Source organism: Alligator sinensis, unplaced genomic scaffold, assembly GCF_000455745.1.
Source record: "Alligator sinensis unplaced genomic scaffold, ASM45574v1 scaffold434_1, whole genome shotgun sequence".
Taxonomy (NCBI): Eukaryota; Metazoa; Chordata; order Crocodylia; family Alligatoridae; genus Alligator; species Alligator sinensis.
Genome location: NW_005841994.1, coordinates 2242978 through 2256871, shown reverse-complemented (window position 1 = coordinate 2256871; position 13894 = coordinate 2242978). Strand labels below are relative to the sequence as shown.

At 41.9% G+C, this 13894-nt stretch overlaps 1 protein-coding gene across 2 annotated transcripts; it reads left to right on the top strand.

The window, feature by feature from the left end:
* Nucleotides 1-982: 982 nt before the first annotated feature.
* ZBTB5 (zinc finger and BTB domain containing 5) lies at nt 983-9786 on the top strand. 2 transcript variants are annotated; one of them, XM_006021456.3, is made up of 2 exons: nt 983-3213; nt 4819-9786. In XM_006021456.3, exon 2 carries the CDS (start codon nt 4823-4825, stop codon nt 6848-6850), a length of 2028 nt encoding a protein of 675 aa, XP_006021518.1. In that variant the 5' UTR covers nt 983-3213; nt 4819-4822; the 3' UTR covers nt 6851-9786. The 2 variants fall into 2 exon arrangements, with proteins under 2 accessions (XP_006021518.1, XP_025057222.1); XM_025201437.1 differs by lacking the exon at nt 983-3213 and adding an exon at nt 3235-4412.
* Nucleotides 9787-13894: the final 4108 nt, after the last annotated feature.

The following is a 13894-nucleotide window of genomic DNA, read 5'->3' as shown; positions in this document are numbered from 1 at the left end:
TGTAGGTATGCTGCTGGTTCTTTGTCCCCAGGTGCAGTACCTTGCACTTGTCAGTGTTGAAACCCATCCTGTTCTCATCCGCCCACCCCTGTAACCTGTCTAGATCCGATTGCAGCCTATTCCTCCCTTCTAGCGTGCCCACTTCCCCCCACATCTTGGTGTCATCTGCGAATTTGAACAGGGTGCTTTTTACCCCCTCGTCCAAGTCACTGATGAAGACGTTGAACAGCGTGGGTACAAGGACCGAGCCCTGGGGGACCCCACTGCCCACATCCCTCCAGGTCGAAAATGACCCGTCCACCACCACTCTCTGGGTGCAGCCTCCAGGCAGTTAGTGACCCATTTGACTGTGTAGGTGTCGATGCCACAGTCCCCTAGTTTTTTAATGAGAATGGGGTGAGAGACCGTGTTGAAGGCCTTCCTAAAGTCCAGAAAGACTACGTCCACTGCTACCCCTGCGTCTGAGGATTTTGTGACCTGGTCATAGAAGGCCACCAGGTTGGTCTGACAGGACCTGTCTCTAATGAACCCGTGTTGGTTGCCCCTAAGCATAATCTCCCCTGCTGGCCCCTCATGGACATGCGCTATGATAATTCTCTCAAAAAGCTTACCCAGGTTCGAGGTAAGACTAACTGGCCTATGGTTTCCTGGGTCCTCCTTCCTCACTTTTTTGAAAATGGGAACCACGTTGGCCCTTTTCCAGTCCTCTGGCACCACACCAGAGCACCACGAGTACTCGTAAAGCCGTGCCAGGGGTCCCGCAATGACCTCTGCTAATTCCCTCAGCACTCTGGGATGGAGATCATCAGGACCAGCCGATTTTAAATATGTTCAGTCCCTCCAGAAGTTCCCTGACTAGATTCTCACTGACCCTAGGTCTGGGTGCGCCTCCCCTGGGGCCTACGGAGGTCCCGGTGCAGGGGTGACCCGGTCCCTGCTCAGGAAAATGGAGGCAAAGAAATTGTTAAATAGGTTAGCCTTGTCATCTGGTGTGACGACCAGATTTCCTAGTGTGTCTTGCAGAGGCCCCACGTTACCCGGTACCTTCTTTTTACCCCCTATGTATTTAAAGGTTCATTTGCAGTTTCATGCTCCTGGATTCAGATACCTCAGCATTATGTCACTGTTGTTACATCAGCCCTACCTTTTGCAATTGTCTGCAGCAATATAGAGGTTCTGGATTGCCTTTCCATTTGGAAAGAGGTGATGGTGTGGGCCTGCTTCAAGAGCCACTACAAGAAGCAGATAAATGATGACCTACCCTAGTAAATGGCCGAGAGCAGTGGTGCTCAACCTCCAGCCCGTGGGCCAGATCTGGCCTGTGAGGCTCCCCACTGATCTAGGAATTTGGTATCAGGGCAGCAGTGGCAATTAACAGTGCAAACAGTTCCTTCTCACCCACCCACCGGATTTCCAAGCCCTGTGTACCAAATGACATGATCCTATGCATGGGGCTGGGGCTGTGGGTATGATTTGGTGTGGGGCTGGAGCTGGGCTCATGGACTGGGGCCAGCCTAGTGTGCCAGATCAGATCCATGGGCCTGACCGGTTGGGCACACTGGCCAAGAGGGATTGTTCCTAGGATGCTGCAGTAAGGACAAGCAGTTCAGACAGGCATGTAAGAAAGCAAAGAACAAAAAAGGGGTTTCTTGTGTTCTAGCTACCTGCTCTTACAATGAGGAACCGGTACTTTTTCTGGGAAGTGATACCAAACCTCAGTTTTTGGCACATAACAGTGAAGGTGCTGATGAGGCTGCCAACTAGGGCGGGGGGTGGATGAAATACAATTTGCAGGCCGGATCTGGCTTACTAGCAGATTTAGCCTGCCCTGTGGGTGGATGGCCACAGAGTCATTGGATCTGGCTGATAGCTTCAGGTGGTTGGCAGCTCTGGCTGCTACATGGTTCCAGGCAAGCAGGTGGGACTGCTTCTGCCCAGTAGCACCAGGCATCAATTGTGGGCGTGGGCAGTGGCATCAGCTCTGGACATCACACACAGGTTTAGGAGCCTAGATGCAAAACCTGCTGCCTTCCTGGCTCTGAAAGCTCTGACCAAGAACCTGACCCTTGAACTAGAGCCAGAGGGAGATCTTTTGTTAGATAGACCAGAGAATTAGTCTATGCAAGACCAGAAATAGAAACTAACGGAAACCAAAGAGGTATGGTTTTCGGGAGGGTACTTCAGCTAGTAAATTTTGTGGAAAGCTTTATAAAAATGCACATTTTATAAACAAACAACAGTGCCTTTTCTAAGAAATCTTTGACAAAGTGTTTCCAAATCACCTGCAAACTGATGCACAAATTAATGAGACCCTGCCAAAAAACAACAAAATCTCATTACAGTATTACCAGCCGATTGCTACAAGGTATCTCAGTCCCCGTTGCCATTATAATTATCAGTTTGGAGAAAGCCTCTCAATATTTTGATGTCCTGAAACTGCACCTTTGTGTCTTCCCTGAGAGTCTCTTTTTCTGTTGCATCTGGTGCAAACTACAGAGAACAGTTATAAAGAGACATGTATTGCTTGTTCAGTAGCCTCTGCCCTTATTAATAGTTGTCTGTACTCTGCTTTGTCTTCCAAGAACATTCTTTATTGTTAGTGAGTAGTTACTTAGGGCATAACTGAGCAGGTCCTTTATCCTATCCATGAGTTCTGTAAAAGGCTTTAGAAGCCAAGGATGCAGAGCATATTTTGAGTCTCTCAGAATGACAGGACAGCCTTCATGCTACTATTCTCCATGATCATCCTGAGAGCCAAAGTTCCTTTTTTCAGTAGAGAAAAGGTGAAGAATTTCTAAAGATCATAGCACCATGGACCTTTCCACACTCCCCATGCATTAATGGTGATCTGCGGTACCTGGAGGTGCTACAGGAAACGAACGACAACACTTTTTCCCTGAAGCTTTGTGTGGAAGGCAAAGGCTACTATTGATGGTTCCTCCAGTACAGTTTGTGAAGTCTGAATGTGCAGACCTACGATTAACCTTCTATGTATTGCAAAGCCTTATAAAGTGTGCCTTTAACATCTTTTCCACAGCTGCATGCACCTCTCTGATAGTCATCCCAAGCAGTTGATCTGCCACTGTCAAATTGATTACCTGCTGACACGTAGCAATGGGAAGTTGCAGGCTTATAGGTGATCACGGTCCTATGATTCCCTGTGCTCGGGGGACTTTCATTGGTGTGTTGCTGCTGCTACATCTATGTTGTAAGGTCTGTACAGATGTCTAAGAAGGTCGCTTTTATTGTCCTGAAAAGCCCACAGGTTGATTTAACAAATTCTGTACTTAATGCAAAATTACTGTCTTCCCAATGTTCATTTCAATGCCCACTGTAGTATGAGAGTATCTTATTGTTAACACAGTTCTCTTCACAACACGTCTAGTGAATTAAGGACCAATATTTTATCAAGTGTCCACTAGTTCTGATTGGCTGACTTGTGATCCTAACTTTTTCAAAGATATTTGTATTTGTACAGCAGTCTAGGTTCAAAGCACAATTCCCATTTACTTAAGCTGTAGTTGGGAATGCACAGCATTTTTTCAGATCTGACCACAGGAATCTTAGATTGGGCCCTCATAAAATGAGGAGTATACAATCAGTGATTGAGTTGGGAACCTTTGGATTTATGCAAAATATCTAGCATCACAACAGAATTCTGTGGCAGATGGATAGAATTCAGGGTGGCATTTCACATCCTGAACCCTAAGATAATTGTTTCTCTTCCTGTATTTTGCATTTGTAGTTTTGCAGTGTGAAGTAGTGCTCTTGAAGAAATTAGCCTTGTTTACTATACAGCTCTTTATTCTCAGAGCACTATTCATTCTGCACACTGAAAGAGCTGGTGGTCCTATGATTAAAAGATATTATATGCCCATTGTAATTGAAAACTGTACAAAACTATATAACACACAAGGAGGCAGAATTAAGTTATAGGCAGCCTACCTTCTGGCATTTCCTAAACTTTTACATTCTTGACTTTTTTCAGTCTTTATGTTGATTACTTTGGCAATAAGTAATATCCTATCTTTAAAAATTATTCTCTTCCCTCACCTCCAACATATGTCACATAGAGTTATTACCAGTAGTAGGTTTTGGACATCCAGATTCACAGTACAGTCCTCAACTCCTTGAGCTATGGAGAAACTGGAAATACTAATATGCAGTTATCCCTGCTGAAAGAGATAACTAAATATTAGTTTCAATCCCAGGTTTTGTATGGAAATATTACTAGTCAATCCTTCCTGTGGCTAGGATCCACCTCTGTTCCTGTCTCCCCTACCATGCTTACTTTCCTCTCTTCTTCCACCTCCTTGCTTTCTGCAGTCCCCTCTCCTCCTCCTCACTATTATAGCTTCCCTCTTCTTCCTTCATACTTCCTGACTGTGGGAGAAGGGCCTTTGAAAACACAGGTGAGAGAGATTGCCTGTTCTCTTGCTCAGTCCAAGACTAGTCAACTATAGGGGGAGAAGCTTCAGGGATAACCATTCTCAATCAAAATGAATAGTTAGTTTGTCAGAGTTTATTTTCATAATGGGAAGGGAACCTTAATGACGAGCATCTCTGCCAGATCTGTCTATAACATATTTAATTCTGGGCTGGGAACTTTTAGATCCAGTGGCAAATAAAATAAATCCAGCCAGTCTAGTTTTCTGCATTATACTGGCAAAGGTGTGATATCAGTGTAGTACTGATTAATTAAATCAGTTGCTGTTATTAGTTTATCTTTTAACCACCTTCCTTCAAATATTAACCAGTGACTCTCTGCAATCTCAATACATCTTCAAGTATTTATTTTTGTCTTTTTTTATTTTGTAGGATCATGGATTTCCCAGGACACTTTGAACAGATCTTTCAGCAGCTAAACTACCAGCGTCTTCATGGCCAACTTTGCGACTGTGTCATTGTGGTGGGGAACAGGCATTTCAAAGCCCATCGCTCAGTTTTGGCAGCATGCAGCACTCATTTCCGAGCTCTCTTTACTGTAGCAGAAGGAGATCAGACCATGAACATGATCCAGCTGGACAGTGAGGTGGTGACAGCAGAGGCTTTTGCTGCTCTGATTGACATGATGTATACTTCCACACTCATGCTTGGGGAGAGCAATGTTATGGATGTCTTGCTAGCAGCCTCCCATTTGCATTTGAACTCTGTTGTGAAAGCCTGTAAACACTATCTTACTACAAGGACACTACCAATGTCTCCGCCTAGTGAGAGAGTTCAAGAGCAGAATGCTCGCATGCAACGCTCCTTTATGCTCCAACAACTTGGGCTGAGTATAGTGAGCTCTGCATTGAATTCTACCCAGAACACAGAAGAACAGCAAAATACTATGAGCTCATCAATCAGAAGTAACATAGAGCAGCGCACTACTTTTCCGATGCGGCGTCTCCACAAGCGGAAGCAGTCTTCTGAAGACCGAGCCAGACAACGAATCAGGCCTACCTTAGATGAATCCATTTCAGATGTAACTCCAGAGAGTGCGCAGTCAGTAGTTCATTCGCGAGAAGAATTCTTTTCACCAGATTCGCTAAAGATCGTGGACAATTCTAAAGCTGATGCTGTTACTGGCAACCAAGAAGATAATGCAATCATCTTTGATCAGTCTTTCAGTGCCCAAGAAGATGCTCAAGTGCCCAGTCAATCTGACAACAGTGGAGGGAACATTTCACAAACATCCATGGCATCTCAGGCAACACAAGTAGAAACCAGCTTTGACCAAGAGGCTACTTCTGAGAAAAATAGCTTTCAGTGTGAAAATCCAGATGTTAGTCTAAATGAGAAAGAACACATGAGGGTAGTAGTGAAATCTGAGCCCTTGAGTTCTCCAGAGCCTCAAGATGAAGTGAGTGATGTCACTTCTCAAGCAGAAGGCAGTGAGTCTGTTGAAGTGGAAGGAGGAGTGGTGACTGCAGAAAAGATAGAACTGAGTCCTGAAAGTAGTGACCGTAGCTTTTCTGATCCCCAGTCTAGTACTGATAGAGTGGGAGACATCCATATTATGGAGGTGTCAAATAATCTGGAACACAAGTCCACTTTCAGCATCTCAAATTTTCTGAATAAGAGCAGAGGGGGCAATTTTGTTGCTAATCAGAACAATGATGATAACATTCCAAATACCACTAGTGACTGCAGAATGGAGGGAGATGCCTCTTATTTAATGAGCCCAGAGTCTGGGCCCAGTAACGGTCATTCCTCTGCTACTGTCTCTCATATAGAGAATCCATTCAGTGAACCTGCAGATTCCCATTTTGTTAGGCCTATGCAAGATGTAATGGGTCTTCCATGCGTACAGACTTCTGGTTACCGAGCTGCTGAACAGTTTGGGATGGATTTCCCAAGGTCTGGTTTGGGGCTACACTCTTTATCAAGGGCAGTGATAGGCTCTGCCAGAGGTGGAGCTAGTAGTTTTCCTGGCTATCGTCGCATAGCCCCCAAAATGCCTATTGTGACCTCTGTCAGGAGTTCCCAGATGCAAGATAGTGCATCAAATTCCCAGTTGATAATGAATGGGACCACTTCCTCTTTTGAAAATGGGCATCCTTCACAGCCTGGTCCACCCCAGTTGACCCGGGCATCTGCTGACGTTCTTTCAAAATGCAAGAAGGCCTTATCTGAGCACAATGTCTTGGTTGTGGAAGGTGCTCGCAAATATGCTTGTAAAATCTGCTGCAAGACTTTCTTGACCTTAACAGACTGCAAGAAGCACATCCGTGTGCACACGGGGGAGAAGCCTTATGCCTGTTTAAAATGTGGCAAGCGGTTTAGTCAGTCCAGCCACTTGTACAAACATTCCAAAACCACATGTCTGCGGTGGCAGAGCAGCAACCTACCCAGCACTTTGCTTTAGCCCTTCCCCATCACCCCTCCAAACGCACCAGGGCGGACTGTAGGAACCAGAACCGAAACACTTCTGGCATACTAACGTTATTTTGTTCTAGGCTTCAGGTTAGGAAGCTGTCCTTGAAGACTAGTGAATACTTAAGTGTGATTGTGCCACACACACAAAAGTCTTGGCTCTGTAAAATGGGGGTAATACCTTAACCTACCTCACAGGGGTGTTGTGAGGCTTAAACAAGAGTTTGTGAAGCGCTTTGAGATCCTCAGAAGGAGACACTGTAACAATATTCAGCATTATTATTATGTAAATGCAGGCCTTGGGCTTACAGGGATACAATCCCTAAAATTGAGTAGTTCCTTTGTTGGGGGCGGGAGTGGGGAAGAAGGGGTGAGCTTGAACGTAGTTAGCTCCTGAGGATGTTAAAGTAGCACGTTTTGAGAATGAGAAACTGAAGTGCAAATTTTTTTAGGATTTTTTTTTTTTTTAATTGTAACAGCATTTAATTAAATTACCTAGAAAAGAAATTGATATCATGCATATGAACTGTAATGCAAAAAGCTCTTTAGTGCAGATTACGTATCTTCAGAAGAAAAAATGACTTTGGATGCACCCATCTGCCATAAAATGCTTTAATAAAGTATGTTAATTATGAAAATAGTTTTAGGGGTTCTGAATGTATTTTTGGCTGTTTTGCAGTAACGGACACTGTGTAATGAAGGTGCTTACACTGAGTCCAAGATGAGTAACTTTTGGACTGTTAGATGTATATATACTTTGAATACAGCAAAATCTTCTAGGTGTTTCACCAAGTTTTTTCTGTAAAAACTTGTATTGCGTGATAAGTGAAGTACTGTTTCTGTATGTGCTATTCTTAGCGGTATTTTAACCAACTTGTATTTCATATGTTAAGATTCCATATACATAGAAGTCTGAAAAGAGTTTGTCTTTGTCTGCTCTGTTATTTTAAATGGGAGATATGATTTTGTGGTGGCTTCTTTTACTGTGTACCCTTTCCAGATTCTGACAGTCATTCTGATCCAAATTTATTGTATAAGCAGACTATCCTTTTCTGATGCACTTATCTTCAGGCTTTAATTTCCCTCTCCATATACTTAGTGTTCTTCCAACCATGAAGCTTTCCGGAGATCACAGTAGTCAGGAATGAGCTCATCTTGCCATATTCTTATGCATCTCTGTGTAAAATGTAGCAAGCAATTTTAATTCTCCAGTTTAGAGGAATATCATAAATATACTTTACCGAGTAAGTAACAATCCAGGCCAAATGTAACTGAAAAAACAGTATTGTAAACTTCGTAAAACGGAGTTCAGTAATCTTTATTCTTCAAGTGAGTCGCATAGATCTTGTTTTAATTTCCTCCTTTTTGATACCACGGTAACTAATACTGTTTGAAGACCTTTAAGATGCACATGAACTTAACTACTTGGTTTCAACATTGGTTTAAAAAAAAACTTTTTAAAAACCTTTTTGGAACACTTCTACTGATGGATCAGTGTTTCAGCATCTCTGTCAAACTAAGAAGAAAATGGATCATTAGCATCTTTAGCTAACTCACAGAAACTTGGGTTTTTTTAATATAAAAGAACATTTTGGAGACGTTCCAACCTTCCACTTTGTGTGGTGTTAGTAGTATCTGATTTATTTTCTTCTGCTATTTAATAGGGGTGTTGGCCTTAAATTTAGGTGACCTGAAAATAAAATCCTTATTCCACAGTTCAGCCTTGATGAGTGATCAAGATAGCAGGAGTGTGGGAACTTAGACTGTGATTGTCAGACAAAAAGAAACATGGAATCCTACTTGTGGTCTATGTGAAACAGTAGTCGGTTAATAAGGAAATGCAGCTTACTTTCTTCTCCCACTAAAGCTTGTAACGAAGAGAAAATCCTGCCTTTTTTTCTCTTAACACTTGCTTTCCTACTTGAGCATCCAAAGTTAATGGGAGAATGGACCTATGGCAAATAACACAAAATAATTTTTAAAAAATGTGGAAGCTCAATGAGAGTTATTTTGATGGTCATATTTCTGACTGTTGGCTTTCAAGGCCCTAAAGAAATAGGTCATATATATATATATATATATAAATAACAGTAGAAAATACTGTGTTTTGTTTGGAAATCATATTGATTTTAAGCAACTAACAAGGTTGAATATTATTAAGCATTCTTACTGGAACACCAATATAGTTCTGCGCACCCTCCCCTAAGTCACCATCCGGGGCTGCTGCCCCTGTTGCCCCACCGTAGTTATGCTACTGATGGTGAGTTGCCTTATTAGTAAAGTTTTGCCTATTTTTTTTTTTTTTCATCTTCCTTTCCTGTTCAGGATTCTGTTCAAAAGCTAAATTCTTTTTCTATTCTTAGCTGTTTCTTGTATCAAGTATGTGCATCTGAAACTAGCATTCAGAGGAAGAAAAGTTGAGATGGGGCAGGAAGATGGAATTGCAATTAAAATTAAGAAGAATATGATCGTGGGCATATTTAACTGTACTTTGGCATGAGCTTTTAAAATAAAAACTTCATGGCTTTGGAAAAGGCCAGAGAGTAATGGAGGAATATTCCCTAAACCAAATAAAATATAATAGACTTAAAGTTTGGTTATCTTTTGGATGCAATAAACTTTATTTTCATAATTCATTAAATTCTGGTATTTATAGGGGAACACACTACACATTCAGTAAGTCTCATCGGACTGCTGTTGCTTTCTTGGCCTTTTATGAAGTAATATCAATGATATTACTACCTAGTTGACCAACGTCATGCAATGACTAACATGTAATTTCCAAGCCTGATAATTATCATAAAAATGTCTCATCCCACTTCTGTTCAAGACTTACTAGCTGAGCCTGATGGTTAGATCTCATGTGAAGATGTCAATATGTTTAGTGTTATGAAAAACGTCTGAAAAATAAATACTACATTTTTGTGCTGGTGTGTCTGATTTGATTTACTTGTTGATTTAATTCTGATTTTTATGTTAGAGTCTATCAGTCAGTGTATTGGGATCTGCATTAGCTGCCTCTGTTCTTGGAGTGGAGTTGAAGGTGTTAAGCATAACCTAAAACATCCCAAATGATGCAACTGGCCCACCTGAAATTGTCTCTGTGCTGGACTACAGCCATAACTGGTGCCTGAGCTTAGCTCTTCCTCATAACAAAGCGGGGTGACTTTAGAGTGTTTTCTCTCAGGGCAGCAGGTTTCTAGAAGTTCCTTCCCTCCTTGGCCCAATATATTTCAAATGTGGTGACCTGGGTATGCTGCAAAAGAGAAGTTTTAAAATGTTTTTGGAGAAGACTAAGGGTGTCTTAAAAATGAAAGGGCAGAAAATTGTAGATGGGCTGTAGTCCCCTTATTTTAATACTGCCGTGATTGAATAGCATGGTTAGTGGTACATTACTGTATCTCAGGCCTTTTTAGTTGCCTCTAAAAATAAAGCAAAGTACCATAGTAGTACCTCTACCCACTTATAATTTAAATTATCTTGCTTTTCTTGGAAGGCAGTCCGCAAATGGCCAACTCCCTTGTTTAAGGAAGTATGCTGTATCAGAAAAGAAACAAGGTTGAAGTATTGGAATAAGAATCGGTCAGAGAAGAAAATGACTCTGAATTTAAAATGTCACTGGGCGGAAGTTGTATGAACATTCCACATATGCAAAGTTCAAATTTTGCAGGGAAGTTTGCTTCATTAAGCATTTGAGCTTCCTTATGTCAATTTTAATTGTTTCTAAAACTAACTATCTTCAAAAGATTGTTACTGAAAATTGGGAAATGTTTACAAGTTAGAACATTTACTTCTGTTCCCTTCCGGTTGGCATTTAACACGCACACCGCTGCATGTTGCTTTGGTTTAACTGCCTGTACTTTGTCTAAAGCAGGGGTCAGCAAGGTTTTCTGGTGTGGCAGAGGAGGAGTTGGAGGGGTCCGTCAAGACCAAACTGTACCGCTGCTGCTTCATGCTGTGAAAGGCCCCCTTTGCTAAAGCCCTGCCCCCAACTGCAGCATAGCATAGGCAGAGCTACCCTCTGCTGGAGCCCCCGATGGCTGACTGTGGGGTACACAGGAAGAACGCCCCTGTGACTGAAAACATGGGTCTGTGGGCCAGATCCAAAGGCTCTGTGAGCTGTGTAGGTTTCCAACACCTAGTTTAAAGCAAAATCGGGAAAGTTTTACTGAGATGTCTCTAGGCACTAGAGTCCAGTGGCATTACTAACTCCTGATGTCACCTTGGCTTAGAAGGCAACAGAGGTTTCCTCTGTTGCCTTTATCTATGAAATCCCAGCCAAGATGGTAAGTGTAAGCAATGAGCATTCAAATACCTATATATCTTTTGGTGTAGTTTAAGAGTTATGTAGCCACAATGGTCCAGAAATGGTAGAATAATAGAAAACGAGGGTTGGAAGGGTCCTCAAGAGGTTATCTAGTTCAACCCTCTGCTCAAAGTAGGACCCTCCCCAACTAGATCATCCCAGCCAAGACTCTGTCTACTGGAGTCTTAAAAATTTCTTAGGATGGAGAGTCTACCACCTCTCTGGGTAACCTATTCCAGTGCTTTACTACCTTTCTTGTGACAGATTTTCCTAGTATCCAACCTAAACTTCCCTTGCTGTAACTTGAAACCATTGTTCCTTGTTCTGTCATCTTCCACCACTGATAAGTCCAGCTCTGTCCTCTTTAAAACTACCTTTCAGGTAGTTGAAGTCTGCTATTAAATCTTGTTTTCTCTTTTCCAGACTAAATAAGATCAGTTCCCTCAGCCTCTCCTCATAAGTCATGTGCCCCAGCCCCCTCACCATTTTTGTTGCCCTCTGCTGGACTCTCTCCAACTTGTCCACATCCTTTTCATAGTTGGGGGCCCAAAACTGAACACAGTACTCCAGAAGTGGCCTTACAAGTGCCAGATAGAAGGGAGGAATCACTTCCTCAATCTGCTGGCAATGCTTCTGCTAAATGTTAATGCAGCCCAGTATGCCATTAGCCTTCTTTGCAACAAAAGCATCTTGTTGGCTCATATTCAGCTTGTCCACCGTAACTCCCAGGTCCTTTTTTGCAGAAAATGGTATTAAATGGGAGTCCAAGTCCTGAAAGTTCTTGGATTGTCAAAGAATGCCTTGCATTTGAGCACTTGTCTAATTTAATTCTAACTATATAGTTGGTCCAATAAAAAACATCACCCTAAGAAATCTTCGCTTCTTGCAAAGATAGCTTTTAAATATTTTCCTGCTATGGATGTGATACTACCACTTACTGGTCAACTACCCCCTGATGGCCATCTGTCTATCATCTCATGAAACACTGGGATTAACCAACCATTGGGTTTTTTTTTTCAGTCAGGAGCTGAAGTGAGCACAGTATAAATATAAATTTTGCTTGGGCCAATGGAACTAAGAGCTTTGCTTATTGCTAAACAACACTGATTTCTTTTGTGCATACCTGGCTGTGTGGCAAGGTAACTGTGCTGTATCCCAAACTCTGTTAAGATGTTTCAAATAGGTATTTCTGAAGTATGTAGCTATATATTATTGTGCAAAAATAGTTCTGCTTGAATCGTCCATTGGCTGTGATCTAAAAGTCATTGTAAAATAGATCTGTTCCTTTTATACATCAAGAGATGGATCTGTTCATGTAAGGTTTCTTTTGTGTGCTTATTTCTACTATGATCCGACTACCTCTGAAAAAGAAGTTGAAGATGAAAGCATAGTGCTTTGTAAATTGATTTAGGATCAACAGATGAAAAAGGACCATGGATGAGCTAAATAGTTATAATTATGTAGCTAATGAGCAAATTATCAGTAAAGAAAATTATACCATGGTAGCAAAAGCAAAGAACCAACTCCTACACATTCAGATTAACAGAACTAGTGAAACTATCTGCTGAGTTTCAATAATGTCTTTTTTGTGCTAGCTTTGCTTTACACAGATGAGAGTGCCAAAGATACTGTGCTACCTTGTGCATTAACAAAATGGTCATGAGATCAGCTGCACTTCTATTGCTATTCTGGCAGCAGTGGTATTAAACAAGTATGGCTCAGGGCATTATGTGGCAAGAGAGAGGTAGAAGAGTTGTGTGTCACAGCATAATACGGCCTCTGCTCTTTGTGGGGGACAGCGTATGCCTGCAGCAGAGAAAGAGGTAAAGAGAAAGAGGTAAAGAGCCTGGGCGGTATTTGTTTCTTTGATGTGAGAGTCTGGGCTGTATTTGTTGGACTGGCACTTTTGAAGCAAGTCTTTTTACTTATAGCTGTTCCAAACACTGCTTGAACATAATAGAGAAGCAAAATCTTCACACTGGCAGACAGTGGCTAGCACATTTTTTGTATTCTATCATCATGTGTGCTCTGGCCAGGATTTTCCTATGTAGTATAACTATATGTTTTGAATCCTAATTTGGGGTCTCCATATAATAAGTTTTAAAAGAGGCGTTTGGAGTGTTGGTGCTCTACACTTTCTGAGCATTAGGCTCTTCTTAGGGAGTTAATGTCAGAAACCCAAATTACCAGATATTCCTGATAACAGACTTAGGATAAGCCATGGTTTCTGGTGTAGATGTCAGCCCTTCTGTGTATGCTTAGCAACCCCTTTCAGCTCACTGCTTTAACCATACACTGCAGCATGACATCTTGGGTCAGGAACCACTTTAAAATCATCAACATCTTCCTTGCTATCAAGGACCTTATTATGACTAGGCTGAATAATTAGTCACATTTCATTAGCACCATCACCATCCTGGGCTGTCACCCAGACTTTCTGCTGATTTAGAACATGCTGGGTGACTACAGGGTGATTTTTTTTTTTTTCTTTTCTGCTGTGCCTTAATGGTTAGTTTGTGTGTAGTATTTAAGTTTACACCACGGAAGGATGGTATTTCTTTTGGTATCAAAGTTGATTCTCCTCTCTGCAGAGAGATGTCCCTCACATTTTTGTTGGAAGTGATTCACACTGAAATTTAAATTTATGAGGGTGCAATTAGACTTATTTGCACTCGGGGAAGGAATCCCACAGCAGTTCATTTCCTGCATGAATAAGGGGTCTGTATCCCT

Bases quoted from the DNA above. Each gene is read 5' to 3' on its own strand.
- ZBTB5 (XM_006021456.3), top strand. From the start codon at position 4,823: ATGGATTTCCCAGGACACTTTGAACAGATCTTTCAGCAGCTAAACTAC.